Source organism: Ascaphus truei, unplaced genomic scaffold, assembly GCF_040206685.1.
Source record: "Ascaphus truei isolate aAscTru1 unplaced genomic scaffold, aAscTru1.hap1 HAP1_SCAFFOLD_608, whole genome shotgun sequence".
NCBI classification, from domain to species: Eukaryota; Metazoa; Chordata; class Amphibia; order Anura; family Ascaphidae; genus Ascaphus; species Ascaphus truei.
In genome coordinates, this window is record NW_027456941.1 from 115,832 (window position 1) to 136,905 (window position 21,074).

Below are 21,074 nucleotides of genomic sequence, written 5' to 3' on the forward strand. Positions count from 1 at the left end.
TACTCCGATCCTCTCAAAGGGAACTGACACCAAGGGTAGAGGAACCAAGGGGGCTGTTTTTTGTCCCTTCGGACTGGTTAGCTGGCATTCAGGACATGCCCCACACAACATAGCAATATCACTATGCATCCCTGGCCAAAAGAATCGGGACGAAATAGGGTCGAAGGTTTTATCTCTACCAAGATGACCATCCAAAGGGACAGTATGGGCTAGGGTGAAGACAGTTTTAACGAACGCCTTGGGAACCAATATTTGTCTTGTGACCTCCCGTTTGTGTCTACCAGTTCACCCTATACAGGATATCATTTGACAATTCAAAATGAGGGAATACCATTACCCCCTGTGCATTCAATATCTGGTCATTAATTTTTACCACTTTATCATATTGTCTGGCCAGGACTTGGTCTTCCCTCTGCCTCTGGCAAAAATCAGGGAGACATAGCTCTGGTAAATTCCCAGGGCCTATCTCTCCCTCCTCCTGGCAATCCCCAGTCATTAATGGATGACTTATGCCTTATTAGTATGGCCACCTTGAGTCCAAGATTTCTGCAACCAGTCCTGTTTGTCACAGCGTCTTTGCCTCCAAGTCTTTGGAACCCGGTGTCTGCTGGGAAATAGGTCTGCAGAGAAGGGGAACAGTTTACCAGGGTTCTCCTGAGCTAGAGAATGAGGCTCCTCCTGAGAGACTGGAGCCATTAGGTTTGAAAAGAAAGGCCAGTCCCGGCCGAGCAAAAGGGGGCATAGAGCCAAGGAGCGACTCCTACTTCGAGCTGGGCCTTCTGACCTTTTACCTGTAGCCGGATTTTGGCCATTGGATACCATTTTACATCGCCGTGTATACAGTACACTCTGAACTCCGTGGGGAGTCAAAGGAAAGCACATTAGTCGGTAACAGTTCTTGGAAGACCAGAGTTTTCCCAGAGCCTGAATCTACAAGGGCCTGGATGGTTTTACCCCCAATCTGGACTGGAAGTAGCCAGGGTTTGCAATTTTCTCTGGGGAAGGCCAAGGCGACTGTCCTGCTGAAGGAACAATCCATCTGTGGACATTCCATATGATGGTGGCCTTGTTCCCCCCAGGTAGAACATGGAGAGGGTTCCCTCACCGGAGGTGGATGCGGATACCGCTCAGCTGGACTGGATACTGGAGACCAGGCATCAGATGGGTCCTGCGTGCGACATCCTCTGAAGTTCCCCTCATTTGGCGATGAGCCGACACCAGGAAGTAGACGAGGGTCTCGCGGGGACCAGCGTTTGGACCTCTCCCTTGCTGGAACGCGGGAGTTGGCGGTTGCGTGTGGATGGGCCGTAGTTTCCCCTTTGGTCCGGTCTCCCTCTTTGGGCGTCCGCAAGTGCCGGTGGAGTCGGATCCGCCGGGTCCAGGACACTCCCCTGATCCTCGGCCCCAAGGAAGTTCTCAACGAGCTGGACAGCCAAAGCTAGGGTTTCAGCAGCATGGCATTTTACCCAAGAGCGTGCGGGAAGGGTTATCACTTGTAGGAATTGCTCCAAAACAACTTGTTCAAGAATTGCCTCCTTAGTGCGCTGCTCGGGTTGTATCCAGCGAGTACACAAGTCCAATAACGGCTGAGCTAGGACCCAGTCTCATCTTAGAGGTGTACTTCAGGTTCCGGAACTGCTGCCGGTAGTTCTCTGGGGTCAGACCTAAGCGATCCAGTATGGCGGCTTTTACTGTTTGTAGTCCATTGCCTGATCCGCTGGGAGGCCCTGATATGAGGCCTGGGCTTCTCCTATGAGGATCAGGGCCAAAGCAGTTGCCCAGTGATCTGAAGACCAGCCCTGGGCTTCGGCAACCCTTTCAAATGTCAGTAGAAAAGCCTCTGGATCCTCGTTCGGAGTCATTTTCCTCAGGAGGACCGGGGATTTGTTTGACTGGTAGACACCTGAAATTGGGCCAGCAGCCTGGCCATCCGCTCATCCTGTGCTGCTGCATTAACAGTCCCTGCTGTTTGGCCTGCTCGCACAGAAACGCTTTTAAAAAATGTTCCATTTTTCTTTTTTGGCATGTGTGGCCTTTCAAATGCAGGGGCCTCTCAAAATCCCACTGCTAACACCAAATGTTGCAGGGTACATGTAACCACACGTGGGTTTCTGAAACGGCTTTTTATTGCCCCTCAAAAACATGGCAGATACAGTATGTGGTGTGTGCTCCAGGAACAGATACAGTATGTGGTGTGTGCACCAGGAACAGATACAGTATGTGGTGTGTGCTCCAGGAGCAGAAACAGTATGTGGTGTGTGCTCCAGGAGCATATACAGTATGTGGTGTGTGCTCCAGGAACAGATACAGTATGTGGCGTGTGCTCCAGGAACAGATACAGTATGTGGTGTGTGTGCTCCAGGAGCAGATACAGGATGTGGTGTGTGCTCCAGGAGCAGATACAGTATGTGGTGTGTGCTCCAGGAACAGATACAGTATGTGGCGTGTGCTCCAGGAGCAGATAGTTTGTGGTGTGTGCACCAGGAACAGATACAGTATGTGGTGTGTGTGCTCCAGGAACAGATACAGTATGTGGTGTGTGTGCTCCAGGAACAGATACAGTATGTGGTGTGTGTGCTCCAGGAACAGATACAATATGTGGTGTGTGCTCCAGGAACAGATACAGTATGTGGTGTGTGCTCCAGGAACAGATACAGTATGTGGTGTGTGCTCCAGGAACAGATACAGTATGTGGTGTGTGCTCCAGGAACATATACAGTATGTGGTGTGTGCTCCAGGAGCAGATCCAGTATGTGGTGTGTGCTCCAGGAGCAGATACAGTATGTGGTGTGTGCTCCAGGAACAAATACAGTATGTGGTGTGTGCTCCAGGAACAGATACAGTATGTGGTGTGTGCTCCAGGAACAGATACAGTATGTGGTGTGTGCTCCAGGAACAGATACAGTATGTGGTGTGTGCTCCAGGAGCAGATACAGTATGTGGTGTGTGCTCCAGGAACAGATACAGTATGTGGTGTGTGCTCCAGGAACAGATACAGTATGTGGTGTGTGTGCTCCAGGAACAGATACAGTATGTGGTGTGTGTGCTCCAGGAACAGATACAATATGTGGTGTGTGCTCCAGGAACAGATACAGTATGTGGTGTGTGTGCTCCAGGAACAGATACAGTATGTGGTGTGTGTGCTCCAGGAACAGATACAGTATGTGGTGTGTGTGCTCCAGGAACAGATACAGTATGTGGTGTGTGTGCTCCAGGAACAGATACAGTATGTGGTGTGTGCTCCAGGAACAGATACAGTATGTGGTGTGTGCTCCAGGAGCATATACAGTATGTGGTGTGTGCTCCAGGAACAGGTACAGTATGTGGTGTGTGCTCCAGGAACAGATACAGTATGTTGTGTGTGCTCCAGGAACAGATACAGTATGTGGTGTGTGTGCTCCAGGAACAGATACAGTATGTGGTGTGTGCTCCAGGAGCAGATACAGTATGTGGTGTGTGCTCCAGGAACAGAACCAGTATGTGGTGTGTGCTCCAGGAACAGATACAGTATGTGGTGTGTGCTCCAGGAACAGATACAGTATGCGGTGTGTGCTCCAGGAGCAGACACAGTATGTGGTGTGTGCTCCAGGAACAGATACAGTATGTGATGTGTGCTCCAGGAACAGATACAGTATGTGGTGTGTGTGCTCCAGGAACAGATACAGTATGTGGTGTGTGTGCTCCAGGAACAGATACAGTATGTGGTGTGTGCTCCAGGAACAGATACAGTATGTGGTGTGTGTGCTCCAGGAACAGATACAGTATGTGGTGTGTGTGCTCCAGGAACAGATACAGTATGTGGTGTGTGCTCCAGGAACAGATACAGTATGTGGTGTGTGCTCCAGGAGCATATACAGTATGTGGTGTGTGCTCCAGGAGCATATACAGTATGTGGTGTGTGCTCCAGGAACAGATACAGTATGTGGTGTGTGCTCCAGGAACAGATACAGTATGTGGTGTGTGCTCCAGGAACAGATACAGTATGTGGTGTGTGCTCCAGGAACAGATACAGTATGTGGTGTGTGTGCTCCAGGAACAGATACAGTATGTGGTGTGTGTGCTCCAGGAACAGATACAGTATGTGGTGTGTGTGCTCCAGGAACAGATACAGTATGTGGTGTGTGCTCCAGGAACAGATACAGTATGTGGTGTGTGCTCCAGGAGCAGATACAGTATGTGGTGTGTGCTCCAGGAACAGATACAGTATGTGGTGTGTGCTCCAGGAACAGATACAGTATGTGGTGTGTGCTCCAGGAACAGATACAGTATGTGGTGTGTGCTCCAGGAACAGATACAGTATGTGGTGTGTGCTCCAGGAGCAGATACAGTATGTGGTGTGTGCTCCAGGAACAGATACAGTATGTGGTGTGTGCTCCAGGAACAGATACAGTATGTGGTGTGTGCACCAGGAACAGATACAGTATATGGTGTGTGCTCCAGGAGCAGAAACAGTATGTGGTGTGTGCACCAGGAACAGATACAGTATGTGGTGTGTGCTCCAGGAGCAGATACAGTATGTGGTGTGTGCTCCAGGAACAGATACAGTATGTGGTGTGTGCTCCAGGAACAGATACAGTATGTGGTGTGTGCTCCAGGAACAGATACAGTATGTGGTGTGTGCACCAGGAACAGATACAGTATGTGGTGTGTGCTCCAGGAGCAGAAACAGTATGTGGTGTGTGCACCAGGAACATATACAGTATGTGGTGTGTGCTCCAGGAGCAGATACAGTATGTGGTGTGTGCTCCAGGAACAGATACAGTATGTGGTGTGTGCTCCAGGAGCAGATACAGCATGTGGTGTGTGCTCCAGGAACAGATACAGTATGTGGTGTGTGCTCCAGGAACAGATACAGTATGTGGTGTGTGCTGCAGGAGCAGATACAGTATGTGGTGTGTGCTCCAGGAACAGATACATTATGTGGTGTGTACTCCAGGAACAGATACAGCATGTGGTGTGTGCTCCAGGAGCAGATACAGCATGTGGTGTGGAGCAGATACAGCATGTGGTGTGTGCTCCAGGAACAGATACAGTATGTGGTGTGTGCTCCAGGAGCAGATACAGTATGCGGTGTGTGCTCCAGGAGCAGATACAGTATGTGGTGTGTGCTCCAGGAACAGATACAGTATGTGGTGTGTGCTCCAGGAACAGATACAGTATGTGGTGTGTGCTCCAGGAGCAGATACAGTATGTGATGTATGCTCCAAAAGCAGATACAGTATGTGGTGTGTGTTCCAGGAACAGGTACAGTATGTGGTGTGTGCTCCAGGAGCAGATACATTATGTTGTGTGTGCTCCAGGAGCAGATACAGTATGTGGTGTGTGCTCCAGGAGCAGATCCAGTATGTGGTGTGTGCTCCAGGAGCAGATACAGTATGTGGTGTGTGCTCCAGGAACAGATACAGTATGTGGTGTGTGCTCCAGGAACAGGTACATTATGTGGTGTGCGCTCCAGGAACAGATACAGTATGTGGTGTGTGCTCCAGGAACAGAAACAGTATGTGGTGTGTGCTCCAGGAACAGATACAGTATGTGGTGTGTGCTCCAGGAACAGATACAGTATGTGGTGTGTGCTCCAGGAGCAGATACAGTATGTGGTGTGTGCTCCAGGAACAGATACAGTATGTGGTGTGTGCTCCAGGAACAGATCCAGTATGTGATGTGTGCACCAGGAACAGATACAGTATGTGGTGTGTGCTCCAGGCGCAGATACGGTATGTGGTGTGTGCTCCAGGAACAGATACAATATGTGGTGTGTGCTCCAGGAACAGATACAGTATGTGGTGTGTGCTCCAGGAACAGATACAGTATGTGGTGTGTGTGTGCTCCAGGAACAGATACAGTATGTGGTTTGTGCTCCAGGAACAGATACAGTATGTGGTGTGTGTGCTCCAGGAACAGATACAGTATGTGGTGTGTGTGCTCCAGGAACAGATACAGTATGTGGTGTGTGTGCTCCAGGAACAGATACAGTATGTGGTGTGTGTGCTCCAGGAACAGATACAGTATGTGGTGTGTGTGCTCCAGGAACAGATACAGTATGTGGTGTGTGCTCCAGGAACAGATACGGTATGTGGTGTGTGCTCCAGGAACAGATACAGTATGTGGTGTGTGCTCCAGGAACAGATACAGTATGTGGTGTGTGCTCCAGGAACAGATACAGTATGTGGTGTGTGCTCCAGGAACAGATACAGTATGTGGTGTGTGTGCTCCAGGAACAGATACAGTATGTGGTGTGTGTGCTCCAGGAACAGATACAGTATGTGGTGTGTGTGCTCCAGGAACAGATACAGTATGTGGTGTGTGTGCTCCAGGAACAGATTCAGTATGTGGTGTGTGTGCTCCAGGAACAGATACAGTATGTGGTGTGTTTGCTCCAGGAACAGATACAGTATGTGGTGTGTGTGCTCCAGGAACAGATACAGTATGTGGTGTGTTTGCTCCAGGAACAGATACAGTATGTGGTGTGTGTGCTCCAGGAACAGATACAGTATGTGGTGTGTGTGCTCCAGGAACAGATAAAGTATCTGGTGTGTGAGCTCCAGGAACAGATACTGTATGTGGTGTGTGTGCTCCAGGAACAGATACAGTATGTGGTGTGTGTGCTCCAGGAACAGATACAGTATGTGGTGTGTGTGCTACAGGAACAGATACTGTATGTGGTGTGTGTGCTCCAGGAACAGATACTGTATGTGGTGTGTGTGCTCCAGGAACAGATACTGTATGTGGTGTGTGTGCTCCAGGAACAGATAAAGTATCTGGTGTGTGAGCTCCAGGAACAGATACTGTATGTGGTGTGTGTGCTCCAGGAACAGATACAGTATGTGGTGTGTGTGCTCCAGGAACAGATACAGTATGTGGTGTGTGTGCTCCAGGAACAGATACTGTATGTGGTGTGTGTGCTCCAGGAACAGATACTGTATGTGGTGTGTGTGCTCCAGGAACAGATACTGTATGTGGTGTGTGTGCTCCAGGAACAGATACTGTATGTGGTGTGTGTGCTCCAGGAACAGATACAGTATGTGGTGTGTGTGCTCCAGGAACAGATACAGTAGTTGGTGTGTGCTCCAGGAGCAGAAACAGTATGTGGTGTGTGCACCAGGAACAGATACAGTATGTGGTGTGTGCTCCAGGAGCAGATACAGTATGTGGTGTGTGCTCCAGGAACAGATACAGTATGTGGTGTGTGCTCCAGGAACAGATACAGTATGTGGTGTGTGCTCCAGGAACAGATACAGTATGTGGTGTGTGCTCCAGGAACAGATACAGTATGTGGTGTGTGCTCCAGGAACAGATACAGTATGTGGTGTGTGCTCCAGGAACATATACAGTATGTGGTGTGTGCTCCAGGAACAGATACAGTATGTGGTGTGTGCTCCAGGAACAGATAAAGTATGTGGTGTGTGCTCCAGGAACAGATAAAGTATGTGGTGTGTGCTCCAGGAGCAGATCCAGTATGTGGTGTGTGCTCCAGGAGCAGATACAGTATGTGGTGTGTGCTCCAGGAGCAGATACAGTATGTGGTGTGTGCTCCAGGAACAGATACAGTATGTGGTGTGTGCTCCAGGAACAGATACAGTATGTGGTGTGTGCTCCAGGAACAGATACAGTATGTGGTGTGTGCACCAGGAACAGATACAGTATGCGGTGTGTGCTCCAGGAACAGATACAGTATGTGGTGTGTGCACCAGGAACAGATACAGTATGTGGTGTGTGCTCCAGGAGCAGAAACAGTATGTGGTGTGTGCACCAGGAACAGATACAGTATGTGGTGTGTGTGCTCCAGGAGCAGATACAGTATGTGGTGTGTGCTCCAGGAACAGATATAGTATGTGGTGTGTGCACCAGGAACAGATACAGTATGTGGTGTGTGCTCCAGGAACAGATACAGTATGTGGTGTGTGCTCCAAGAACAGATACAGTATGTGGTGTGTGCTCCAGGAGCAGATACAGTTTGTGGTGTGTGCACCAGGAACAGATACAGTATGTGGTGTGTGCTCCAGGAGCAGATACAGTATGTGGTGTGTGCTCCAGGAACAGATACAGTATGTGGTGTGTGCTCCAGGAACAGATACAGTATGTGGTGTGTGCTCCAAGAACAGATACAGTATGTGGTGTGTGCTCCAGGAGCAGATACAGTTTGTGGTGTGTGCACCAGGAACAGATACAGTATGTGGTGTGTGCTCCAGAAACAAATACAGTATGTGGTGTGTGCTCCAGGAACAGATACAGTATGCGGTGTGTGCTCCAGGAGCAGATACAGTTTGTGGTGTGTGTGCTCCAGGAACAGATACAGTATGTGGTGTGTGCTCCAGGAACAGATACAGTATGTGGTGTGTGCTCCAGGAACAGATACAGTATGTGGTGTGTGCTCCAGGAACAGATACAGTATGTGGTGTGTGCTCCAGGAACAGATACAGTATGTGGTGTGTGCTCCAGGAACAGATAAAGTATGTGGTGTGTGCTCCAGGAACAGATAAAGTATGTGGTGTGTGCTCCAGGAGCAGATCCAGTATGTGGTGTGTGCTCCAGGAGCAGATACAGTATGTGGTGTGTGCTCCAGGAGCAGATACAGTATGTGGTGTGTGCTCCAGGAACAGATACAGTATGTGGTGTGTGCTCCAGGAACAGATACAGTATGTGGTGTGTGCTCCAGGAACAGATACAGTATGTGGTGTGTGCACCAGGAACAGATACAGCATGTGGTGTGTGTGCTCCAGGAACAGATACAGTATGTGGTGTGTGCTCCAGGAACAGATACAGTATGTGGTGTGTGCTCCAGGAACAGATACAGTATGTGGTGTGTGTGCTGCAGGAACAGATACAGTATGCGGTGTGTGCTCCAGGAACAGATACAGTATGTGGTGTGTGCACCAGGAACAGATACAGTATGTGGTGTGTGCTCCAGGAGCAGAAACAGTATGTGGTGTGTGCACCAGGAACAGATACAGTACAGTATGTGGTGTGTGTGCTCCAGGAGCAGATACAGTATGTGGTGTGTGCTCCAGGAACAGATATAGTATGTGGTGTGTGTGCTCCAGGAACAGATACAGTATGTGGTGTGTGTGCTGCAGGAACAGATACAGTATGCGGTGTGTGCTCCAGGAACAGATACAGTATGTGGTGTGTGCACCAGGAACAGATACAGTATGTGGTGTGTGCTCCAGGAGCAGAAACAGTATGTGGTGTGTGCACCAGGAACAGATACAGTATGTGGTGTGTGTGCTCCAGGAGCAGATACAGTATGTGGTGTGTGCTCCAGGAACATATATAGTATGTGGTGTGTGCTCCAGGAACAGATACAGTATGTGGTGTGTGCTCCAAGAACAGATACAGTATGTGGTGTGTGCACCAGGAACAGATACAGTATGTGGTGTGTGTGCTCCAGGAACAGATACAATATGTGGTGTGTGCTCCAGGAACAGATACAGTATGTGGTGTGTGCTCCAGGAACAGATACAGTATGTGGTGTGTGCTCCAGGAGCAGATACAGTTTGTGGTGTGTGCACCAGGAACAGATACAGTATGTGGTGTGTGCTCCAAGAACAGATACAGTATGTGGCGTGTGCTCCAGGAACAGATACAGTATGTGGTGTGTGCTCCAGGAACAGATACAGTATGTGGTGTGTGCTCCAGGAGCAGATCCAGTATGTGGTGTGTGCTCCAGGAACAGATACAGTATGTGGTGTGTGCTCCAGGAACAAATACAGTATGTGGTGTGTGCTCCAGGAGCAGATACAGTTTGTGGTGTGTGCACCAGGAACAGATACAGTATGTGGTGTGTGCTCCAGGAACAGATACAGTATGTGGTGTGTGCTCCAGGAACAAATACAGTATGTGGTGTGTGCTCCAGGAACAGATACAGTATGTGGTGTGTGCTCCAGGAGCAGATAAAGTATGTGGTGTGTGCTCCAGGAACAGATACAGTATGTGGTGTGTGCTCCAGGAGTAGATACAGTATGTGGTGTGTGCTCAAGGAACAGATACAGTATGTGGCGTGTGCTCCAGGAACAGATACAGTATGTGGTGAGTGCTCCAGGAACAGATACAGTATGTGGTGTGTGGTGTGTGCTCCAGGAACAGATACAGTATGTGGTGTGTGCTCCAGGAACAGATACAGTATGTGGTGTGTGCTCCAGGAACAGATACAGTATGTGGTGTGTGCTCCAGGAACAGATACAGTATGTGGTGTGTGCTCCAGGAACAGATACAGTATGTGGTGTGTGCTCCAGGAACAGATACAGCATGTGGTGTGTGCTCCAGGAGCAGATACAGCATGTGGTGTGTGCTCCAGGAACAGATACAGTATGTGGTGTGTGCTCCAGGAGCAGATACAGTATGTGGTGTGTGCTCCAGGAACAGATACAGTATGTGGTGTGTGCTCCAGGAACAGATACAGTATGTGGTGTGTGCTCCAGGAACAGATACAGTATGTGGTGTGTGCTCCAGGAACAGATACAATATGTGGTGTGTGTTCCAGGAGCAGATACAGCATGTGGTGTGTGCTCCAGGAACAGATACAGTATGTGGTGTGTGCTCCAGGAACAGATACAATATGTGGTGTGTGTTCCAGGAGCAGATACAGCATGTGATGTGTGCTCCAGGAACAGATACAGTATGTGGTGTGTGCTCCAGGAACAGATACAGTATGTGGTGTGTGCTCCAGGAACAGATACAGTATGTGGTGTGTGCTCCAGGAGCAGATACAGTATGTGGTGTATGCTCCAGGAGCAGATACAGTATGTGGTGTGTGCTCCAGGAACAGATACAGTATGTGGTGTGTGCTCCAGGAACAGATACAGTATGTGGTGTGTGCTCCAGGAACAGATACAATATGTGGTGTATGCTCCAGGAGCAGATACAGTATGTGGTGTATGCTCCAGGAGCAGATACAGTATGTGGTGTGTGCTCCAGGAACAGATACAGTATGTGGTGTGTGCTCCAGGAACAGATACAGTATGTGGTGTGTGCTCCAGGAACAGATACAATATGTGGTGTATGCTCCAGGAGCAGATACAGTATGTGGTGTATGCTCCAGGAGCAGATACAGTATGTGGTGTGTGCTCCAGGAACAGATACAGTATGTGGTGTGTGCTCCAGGAACAGATACAGTATGTGGTGTGTGCTCCAGGAACAGATACAGTATGTGGTGTGTGCTCCAGGAACAGATACAATATGTGGTGTGTGTTCCAGGAGCAGATACAGCATGTGGTGTGTGCTCCAGGAACAGATACAGTATGTGGTGTGTGCTCCAGGAACAGATACAGTTTGTGGTGTGTGCTCCAGGAACAGATACAGTATGTGGTGTGTGCTCCAGGAGCAGATACAGTATGTGGTGTATGCTCCAGGAGCAGATACAGTATGTGGTGTGTGCTCCAGGAACAGATACAGTATGTGGTGTGTGCTCCAGGAACAGATACAGTATGTGGTGTGTGCTCCAGGAACAGATACAGTACTGCACCGACACACTTTATTCGAGCAAATACCCAGTATGTACCTGGCAGATACCTGGAATGCGCCGCTCCTCACCTCTGACAAGCCCCGTTGTGTTTGCCTTCCCAGCCTGGGTTCATGCCTGGCTGACGGGCGGCTGATCTGTTAAATGATAATGATTAGGATTTAATAGGCTGCAATGCTTCGCGTGTCTACCAGATGGCATAAATTCATGAATTGTAATGCAGTATATATATATATACTGTGCAGTATTGCAGCCAACGGGAATAAAATGCTTCAATCCCTGCTTGGAAAATACCTCAATGCACTCGGGCAGAAAACAGTCACAAACCTCAATACACCCGGGTATACCCGAATTCGTGGGACTAGCCCAGCTCGAATAAAGTGTGTCGCCAGTGTATGTGGTGTGTGCTCCAGGAACAGATACAGTATGTGGTGTGTGCTCCAGGAACAGATACAGTATGTGGTGTGTGCTCCAGGAGCAGTTACAGTATGTGGTGTGTGCTCAAGGAGCAGTTACAGTATGTGGTGTGTGCTCCAGGAACAGATACAGTATGTGGTGTGTGCTCCAGGAACAGATACAGCATGTGGTGTGTGCTCCAGGAACAGATACAGTATGTGGTGTGTGCTCCAGGAACAGATACAGTATGTGGTGTGTGCTCCAGGAACAGATACAGTATGTGGTGAGTGCTCCAGGAACAGATACAGTATGTGTTGTGTGCTCCAGGAACAGATACAGTATGTGGTGAGTGCTCCAGGAACAGATACAGTATGTGGTGTGTGCTCCAGGAACAGATACAGCATGTGGTGTGTGCTCCAGGAGCAGATACAGTATGTGATGTGTGCTCCAGGAACAGATACAGTATGTGGTGAGTGCTCCAGGAACAGATACAGTATGTGGTGTTTGCTCCAGGAACAGATACAGTATGTGGCGTGTGCTCCAGGAACAGATACAGTATGTGGTGTGTGCTCCAGGAACAGATACAGTATGTGGTGTGTGCTCCAGGAGCAGATACAGTATGTGGTGTGTGCTCCAGGAACAGATACAGCATGTGGTGTGTGCTCCAGGAACAGATACAGTATGTGGTGTGTGCTCCAGGAACAGATACAGTATGTGGTGTGTGCACCAGGAACAGATACAGTATGTGGTGTGTGTGCTCCTGGAGCAGTTACAGTATGTGGTGTGTGCTCCAGGAACAGATACAGTATGTGGTGTGTGTTCCAGGAACAGGTACAGTATGTGGTGTGTGCTCCAGGAGCAGATACATTATGTGGTGTGTGCTCCAGGAGCAGATACAGTATGTGGTGTGTGCTCCAGGAGCAGATCCAGTATGTGGTGTGTGCTCCAGGAGCATATACAGTATGTGGTGTGTGCTGCAGGAGCAGATACAGTATGTTGTGTGTGCTCCAGGAACAGATACAGTATGTGGTGTGTGCTCCAGGAACAGATACATTATGTGGTGTGTACTCCAGGAACAGATACAGAATGTGGTGTGTGCTCCAGGAGCAGATACAGCATGTGGTGTGTGCTCCAGGAACAGATACAGTATGTGGTGTGTGCTCCAGGAACAGATACAGTATGTGGTGTGTGCTCCAGGAGCAGATACAGTATGTGGTGTGTGCTCCAGGAACAGATACAGTATGTGGTGTGTGCTCCAGGAACAGATACAGTATGTGGTGTGTGCTCCAGGAACAGATACAGCATGTGGTGTGTGCTCCAGGAGCAGATACAGCATGTGGTGTGTGCTCCAGGAACAGATACAGTATGTGGTGTGTGCTCCAGGAGCAGATACAGTATGTGGTGTGTGCTCCAGGAACAGATACAGTATGTGGTGTGTGCTCCAGGAACAGATACAGTATGTGGTGTGTGCTCCAGGAACAGATACAGTATGTGGTGTGTGCTCCAGGAACAGATACAATATGTGGTGTGTGTTCCAGGAGCAGATACAGCATGTGGTGTGTGCTCCAGGAACAGATACAGTATGTGGTGTGTGCTCCAGGAACAGATACAATATGTGGTGTGTGTTCCAGGAGCAGATACAGCATGTGGTGTGTGCTCCAGGAACAGATACAGTATGTGGTGTGTGCTCCAGGAACAGATACAGTATGTGGTGTGTGCTCCAGGAACAGATACAGTATGTGGTGTGTGCTCCAGGAGCAGATACAGTATGTGGTGTATGCTCCAGGAGCAGATACAGTATGTGGTGTGTGCTCCAGGAACAGATACAGTATGTGGTGTGTGCTCCAGGAACAGATACAGTATGTGGTGTGTGCTCCAGGAACAGATACAATATGTGGTGTATGCTCCAGGAGCAGATACAGTATGTGGTGTATGCTCCAGGAGCAGATACAGTATGTGGTGTGTGCTCCAGGAACAGATACAGTATGTGGTGTGTGCTCCAGGAACAGATACAGTATGTGGTGTGTGCTCCAGGAACAGATACAATATGTGGTGTATGCTCCAGGAGCAGATACAGTATGTGGTGTATGCTCCAGGAGCAGATACAGTATGTGGTGTGTGCTCCAGGAACAGATACAGTATGTGGTGTGTGCTCCAGGAACAGATACAGTATGTGGTGTGTGCTCCAGGAACAGATACAGTATGTGGTGTGTGCTCCAGGAACAGATACAATATGTGGTGTGTGTTCCAGGAGCAGATACAGCATGTGGTGTGTGCTCCAGGAACAGATACAGTATGTGGTGTGTGCTCCAGGAACAGATACAGTTTGTGGTGTGTGCTCCAGGAACAGATACAGTATGTGGTGTGTGCTCCAGGAGCAGATACAGTATGTGGTGTATGCTCCAGGAGCAGATACAGTATGTGGTGTGTGCTCCAGGAACAGATACAGTATGTGGTGTGTGCTCCAGGAACAGATACAGTATGTGGTGTGTGCTCCAGGAACAGATACAGTATGTGGTGTGTGCTCCAGGAACAGATACAGTATGTGGTGTGTGCTCCAGGAACAGATACAGTATGTGGTGTGTGTGCTCCAGGAGCAGTTACAGTATGTGGTGTGTGCTCAAGGAGCAGTTACAGTATGTGGTGTGTGCTCCAGGAACAGATACAGTATGTGGTGTGTGCTCCAGGAACAGATACAGCATGTGGTGTGTGCTCCAGGAACAGATACAGTATGTGGTGTGTGCTCCAGGAACAGATACAGTATGTGGTGTGTGCTCCAGGAACAGATACAGTATGTGGTGAGTGCTCCAGGAACAGATACAGTATGTGTTGTGTGCTCCAGGAACAGATACAGTATGTGGTGAGTGCTCCAGGAACAGATACAGTATGTGGTGTGTGCTCCAGGAACAGATACAGCATGTGGTGTGTGCTCCAGGAGCAGATACAGTATGTGATGTGTGCTCCAGGAACAGATACAGTATGTGGTGAGTGCTCCAGGAACAGATACAGTATGTGGTGTTTGCTCCAGGAACAGATACAGTATGTGGCGTGTGCTCCAGGAACAGATACAGTATGTGGTGTGTGCTCCAGGAACAGATACAGTATGTGGTGTGTGCTCCAGGAGCAGATACAGTATGTGGTGTGTGCTCCAGGAACAGATACAGCATGTGGTGTGTGCTCCAGGAACAGATACAGTATGTGGTGTGTGCTCCAGGAACAGATACAGTATGTGGTGTGTGCACCAGGAACAGATACAGTATGTGGTGTGTGTGCTCCTGGAGCAGTTACAGTATGTGGTGTGTGCTCCAGGAACAGATACAGTATGTGGTGTGTGTTCCAGGAACAGGTACAGTATGTGGTGTGTGCTCCAGGAGCAGATACATTATGTGGTGTGTGCTCCAGGAGCAGATACAGTATGTGGTGTGTGCTCCAGGAGCAGATCCAGTATGTGGTGTGTGCTCCAGGAGCATATACAGTATGTGGTGTGTGCTGCAGGAGCAGATACAGTATGTTGTGTGTGCTCCAGGAACAGATACAGTATGTGGTGTGTGCTCCAGGAACAGATACATTATGTGGTGTGTACTCCAGGAACAGATACAGAATGTGGTGTGTGCTCCAGGAGCAGATACAGCATGTGGTGTGTGCTCCAGGAACAGATACAGTATGTGGTGTGTGCTCCAGGAACAGATACAGTATGTGGTGTGTGCTCCAGGAGCAGATACAGTATGTGGTGTGTGCTCCAGGAACAGATACAGTATGCGCTCCAGGAACAGATACAGTATGTGGTGTGTGCTCCAGGAACAGATACAGTATGTGGTGTGTACTCCAGGAACAGATACAGTATGTGGTGTGTGCTCCAGGAGCAGATACAGTATGTGGTGTGTGCTCCAGGAACAGAAACAGTATGTGGTGTGTGCTCCAGGAACAGATACATTATGTGGTGTGTACTCCAGGAACAGATACAGTATGTGGTGTGTGCTCCAGGAGCAGATACAGTATGTGGTGTGTGCTCCAGGAACAGATACAGTATGTGGTGTGTGCTCCAGGAACAGATACAGTATGCGGTGTGTGCTCCAGGAACAGATACAGTATGTGGTGTGTGCTCCAGGAGCAGATAAAATAACCACAGCTAAAAACAGTATCTCACTCCCCTCCATCTCTCTCTCACTCACACTCAGTACCCCCCTCTCTCTCACTCCCCTCCATCTCTCTCTCTCACTCAGTACCCTCCCTCTCTCTCACTCCCCTCCATCTCTCTCCCCCATCTCTCTCACTCAGTACCCCCTCTCTTACTCACTCCCCCCTTTCTCTATCTCTCTCTCACTGTCTCTCTCACTCACTACCCCCCCTCTCTCTCTCACTACCCCCTCCATCTCTCTCACACTTAGTACCCCCCTCTCTCTCTCTCACTCAGTACCCCCCTCTCTCACTCCCCTCCATCTCTTTCCCCCCCTCTCACTCAGTACCCTCCCTCTCTCTCTCACTCCCCTCAATCTCTCTCTCTCAGTACCCCCCTCTGTCTCACTCCCCCCTCTCTCTTACTCACTCCCCCCTTTCTCTCTCTCTCTCTCTCTCTCTCACTGTCTCTCTCACTCACTACCCCCCCTCTCTCTCTCTCACTACCCCCTCCATCTCTCTCTCACACACTCGCCTCACCCTTCCCCTCTCTCCCTTCACCTCTCCCCCTCACCTTCTTTCCTTTCTTTTTCTCTTTCTTTTCATTCTTGGGCGTCTCTGTCTTTTTCCCCTTCCCTTTCTTCTTTGTGTCTTTTTTATTCAGTTTCTCATTCTCTTTCTGCTGCATCTCAGCCTGTAACTGAAAGTGGGGGAAGGGGAAAGATCGAGGGGATTATAGAGGGATTCAAATGTGGCTTTGGGATATGTGGGGTATTTATGGGGAAACTTTAAAATCTGATGCAGTTTGGTGTGTATGGTATATGTGGTATGGGGTGTGTCGGATGCGTGAGGTGTATAGGGTATGGGTATGTCGGGTGTATAGTGAGTGCAGTATATGTGGTGTGTGGGATGTATAGGGTGTGCATGGTAAATGTGGTATGGGGTGTGTAGGATGCGTGAGGTGTATAGGGTATGGGTATGTCGCGTGTATAGTGAGTGCAGTATATGTGGTGTGTGGGATGTATAGGGTGTGCATGGTAAATGTGGTATGGGGCGTGTAGGATGTATGAGGTGTATAAAGTTTGCTGGGTGTATAGGGTATGGGTATGTCGGGTGTATAGTGAGTGCAGTATATGTGGTGTGTGGGATGTATAGGGTGTGCATGGTAAATGTGGTATGGGGTGTGTAGGATGCGTGAGGTGTATAGGGTATGGGTATGTCGCGTGTATAGTGAGTGCAGTATATGTGGTGTGTGGGATGTATAGGGTGTGCATGGTAAATGTGGTATGGGGCGTGTAGGATGTATGAGTTGTATAAAGTTTGCTGGGTGTATAGGGTATGGATATGTCGGGTGTATAGGGAGGGCAGTATATGTAGTGTGTGGGATGTATAGGGTGTGCATGTAAATGTGGTATGGGGTGTGTAGGATGTATGAGGTGTATAAAGTTTGCTGGGTGTATAGGGTATGGGTATGTCGGGTGTATAGGGAGTGGAGTAAATGTAGTGTGTGGGGTGTACAGTATAGGGTGTGCATGGTAAATGTGGTATGGGGTGTGTAGGATGTATGAGGTGTATAAAGTTTGCTGGGTGTATAGGGTATGGGTATGTCGGGTGTATAGGGAGTGGAGTAAATGTAGTGTGTGGGGTGTATAGGGTGTGCATGTAAATGTGGTATGGGGTGTGTAGGATGTATGAGGTGTATAAAGTTTGCTTGGTGTATAGGGTATGGATATGTCAGGTGTATAGGGAGTGGAGTGGAGGATGTATGAGGTGTATAAAGTTTGCTTGGTGTATAGGGTATGGATATGTCAGGTGTATAGGGAGTGGAGTAAATGTAGTGTGTGGGTGTATAGGGTGTGCATGGTAAATGTGGTATGGGGTGTATAGGATGTGAGGGGGTGTCCAACCTGCTCTGGGGTTTTCTCGGTGCAGATGAGCCGGGATCCTCCACTTTCTTCATCCGGGAACTCAGGGAACCGCCCAGTCTTGTCCCTTAAAAAGAATATATATGTATACTGTATATACACACACCTTGTAGCAGAGATCCTGCCAAACCAGATCTATTCATCTTGAGGCACAGGGAAGATCCCCTTGAAATATTGTATTGTTTCTTCCAAATGCTTCCATCCCATCTTCTTTCTTGTATTGATTTCATTAGAAAGGCTCCCACCAACTAGTAATTCTACTAGTTCTAGTGTGTGTGTGTGTGTGTGTGTGTGTGTGTGTGTGTGTGTGTGTGTGTGTGTGTGTGTGTGTGTGTGTGTGTGTGTGTGTGTGTGTGTGTGTGTGTGTGTGTGTGTGTAAGGATGTGCTCACCACAAACGAGACGGGACCGCGGTGCTGAGGTGGGATAGGAAATAACGCCACCCACAGCCACGAGGGCACGTCTTGATTGAAGAGTGGTCTGGGATTCCGGATCGGGGTAGGAGAGGTACGGTAGGTAGAGAGGCCGTTAGCCAAGTCCGGGGTTAGAGAGAGGGACGTTGTCGTTTACCGTAAGCCAGGATCGGGATGCCAGAGGTGCGGAGAGTCGTGTAGCCGTATGCCGAGTTCGGGATGCCAGAGGTACAGGAAGACGTAGCGGAAGCCGGTTCAGTTCACGAGGAAGTCTGCGAAATAGACTAAGGAGGCAGAGAGAGGTGAGAACAACTGGTTCTATGCTCAGCCAACGAGTCAGTGACTCTGCAAGGTATATATAAGAGAGAGGATCCAATAGCAGCGCAGCAAGGTGGAGGTGTGTGGAAAGGCCAGTTTACAGCAGGTATAGGTCCAGAAGGAGTCCCAGGGGAGGAGCCATAAAGCCCAGCAGCCTGACTGTATTTGGTGATGGCCATCAAAAGAGGTGTTGTGCCTTTAAGAGGCGGGAGCGCCTCCGTGTGGCCGCGCCTCCGTGAATCAGTGCCATCGGCTGCGTGCGCGGACCCACGCCCTGCTCCGAGAGCAGAAGAGAGAGGAAGACGTGCGCGCACGCGCATAGGAGGAACAGCTGTCGGCGGCTTGCCTCCGGAGTCCACGTGCGCCGCGGGAGACCCAGACGGAGCTGCAGGTAAGTGAGGAGCACGCCGTGAGCGACGTGACTCCAGAATCCTCACAGTGTGTGTGTGTGTGTGTGTGTGTGTGTGTGTGTGTGTGTGTGTGTGTGTGTGTGTGTGTGTGTGTTCGAGAGTAGTCAGAGTCTGGAGTTGCCGGTTAGTTATGCCGGGAGTATGCAGTGTCGCTAACAGGCCATGAGTCAAGAAATCCTGCGGATCGGTCCGAGGATATGGAGGGGGCTACAAGTTCCCCTGCGCAGAGTGCAGGAGAAAGCAGAGCAGAAAGAATCAGCGTCCACTGCCAGGGGTGATGGGGAGAATCCAAGACCCACCGCGAGGCTAACCTCGGGGGTGGGCCACGGGGTATTGAAGCCCTAGCTCAGACCATCCTGCCGGAAGAGTGACTTGGAGGGAAGAAGAGGAGGAATTATCTGGGCGAAGGCGAGCTTTGTATAACCCGTCCTGGCTATTGTGTTGCGGCTGTTGGACGCCCTTATCGTTGGAATATTGTTGCTTTGTCAAATAAAGAGACTGTTCTTCATCCGTAAAGACTGTGTGTGACTTGGAAAGTACTACCCTGGGACCCAAGGGGTTCTTCTATACCGGTCCTGTCCCATATTCCTGGGAGTATAGAAGATGGAGGCGCTGCACCACTAAGAGATCATGGAGGCTACCACCCCAGAAGCCCGGTCCTGGCTCCCCCACAACATCGCGGGAAGCTCAGGCCCTTCTGTTCCTCACAGGTACGCAACACCCCGCATGTAATCTGCCCTCATGCACCCTAGACACCACCGTAGAGTCTGGGGGAAGGGGGGAAGCAGGGTTACATTTGGAGGCGCTGCTGAGATATATGTCAGAACAGGACCGGCTTATAGCAAGGCGGAACAGGCAGAGTGAGATGCACTCTCCATGCAAGTGTTGGAGAAGGATGGGCGCAATTGCATATGCCAAGGGTAGTCAGGAGGAGCGTAGACTCTCGCACAGTACGCCTTGGGCGCCCATAGGAGGTGGCGTAGGAAGGGTGGATAGTTAGAGCTGACCAAGTCCCTTGAGGCAGGTAGCGTGATGCAACTGGGGGGGTCAGCCTGTTAACCAGTCCAGGGACCATGGCCCAGGGCCCGCGCTATGAGTGGCCAAAAGCAGGAGACGCCGTACCTAGACAAGAGGTACCATAGCTACCACCCACATACACGCACCACAGAACACTTGCATGGTAAACATCGAGTATAGTGCATGAAGGAGAGGAGTTCCGCTGAGCCTGGGGTACAAGCCACCTCAATTTAGTGAGAAACAGAATGCAGAGCACACAAGTGACAGTCCGTCAGTGTATTTTAGGTACGAGATACCCGTTAGACATTGAGGATAGGGCACATGGACATTTGGAGGACTTGTCCAAAATGGTGGCCATCCCCACATGCGCTCCGCGGAGCAAGGACAGTGATCTAAGATGGCGGTTCCCGCCAAGCCTGGAGCAAGCACGTGCGTTGTGCACAGAGACTATTAGGGAAATGTGGCGGGACATGTGTAATACTTTGGCGCCAAACCCGGATTCTTTGCAAGGAGAGCGGAGCGGGCCGAAAGCCGAAAGCCCACCCACCTGTGTAGTGAATGGTCGAAGAGCCCGGCCACGTCACGCTGACAAGGAAAATATCCCGCCTCTGGATTCCACCAGAGGGAGGGGGCACAAGGAGAGCCAATCAGGAGAGTCCTTCCCCGCGAAGGGAGGGACCGGAGACCTGAGCGAAGAGCGTCACTTTTATCTGGCATTCGAGGAGCAAGGAGCTGGAACACTGAACTGTCTGCACTCTGAGCGAACCATGTCCGAGATGAGTACTTCCATTCACCAAGTACCGGAAGGCCTACTGGTAGTGGAGGTAGCTGAGCACGAATACGTTCGGTGTTTGTGTGTGTGCACTGCAGGCTACCAGGCGCGGTACCAAGCACCAACACCCGATGCCCTAAATGTGGCACGTTTTACCTTTGGCCAACCGAGCCGCGGGATTTGTTCGGAACGCCGCGGGGTGCCTCTCCAGGAACTTTGACGGAGGTGGCGGAAGACAAAGAAAAGACTG

General features: G+C 49.9%; 1 protein-coding gene across 1 annotated transcript in view; it reads right to left on the reverse strand.

Moving 5' to 3' along the window:
- The window catches only part of LOC142485590 (IQ and AAA domain-containing protein 1-like), a 153,642-nt gene that overhangs the window by 50,953 nt on the left and 81,615 nt on the right, over window positions 1-21,074 (reverse strand). Inside the window, exons 5-6 of the mRNA XM_075584469.1 lie at window positions 17,878-17,962; window positions 16,545-16,670 (exon numbers count right to left, since the gene is read on the reverse strand). Of these exons, the coding sequence (XP_075440584.1) occupies window positions 16,545-16,670; window positions 17,878-17,962 (211 nt within the window). The remainder of the gene's footprint in view (window positions 1-16,544; window positions 16,671-17,877; window positions 17,963-21,074) is intronic.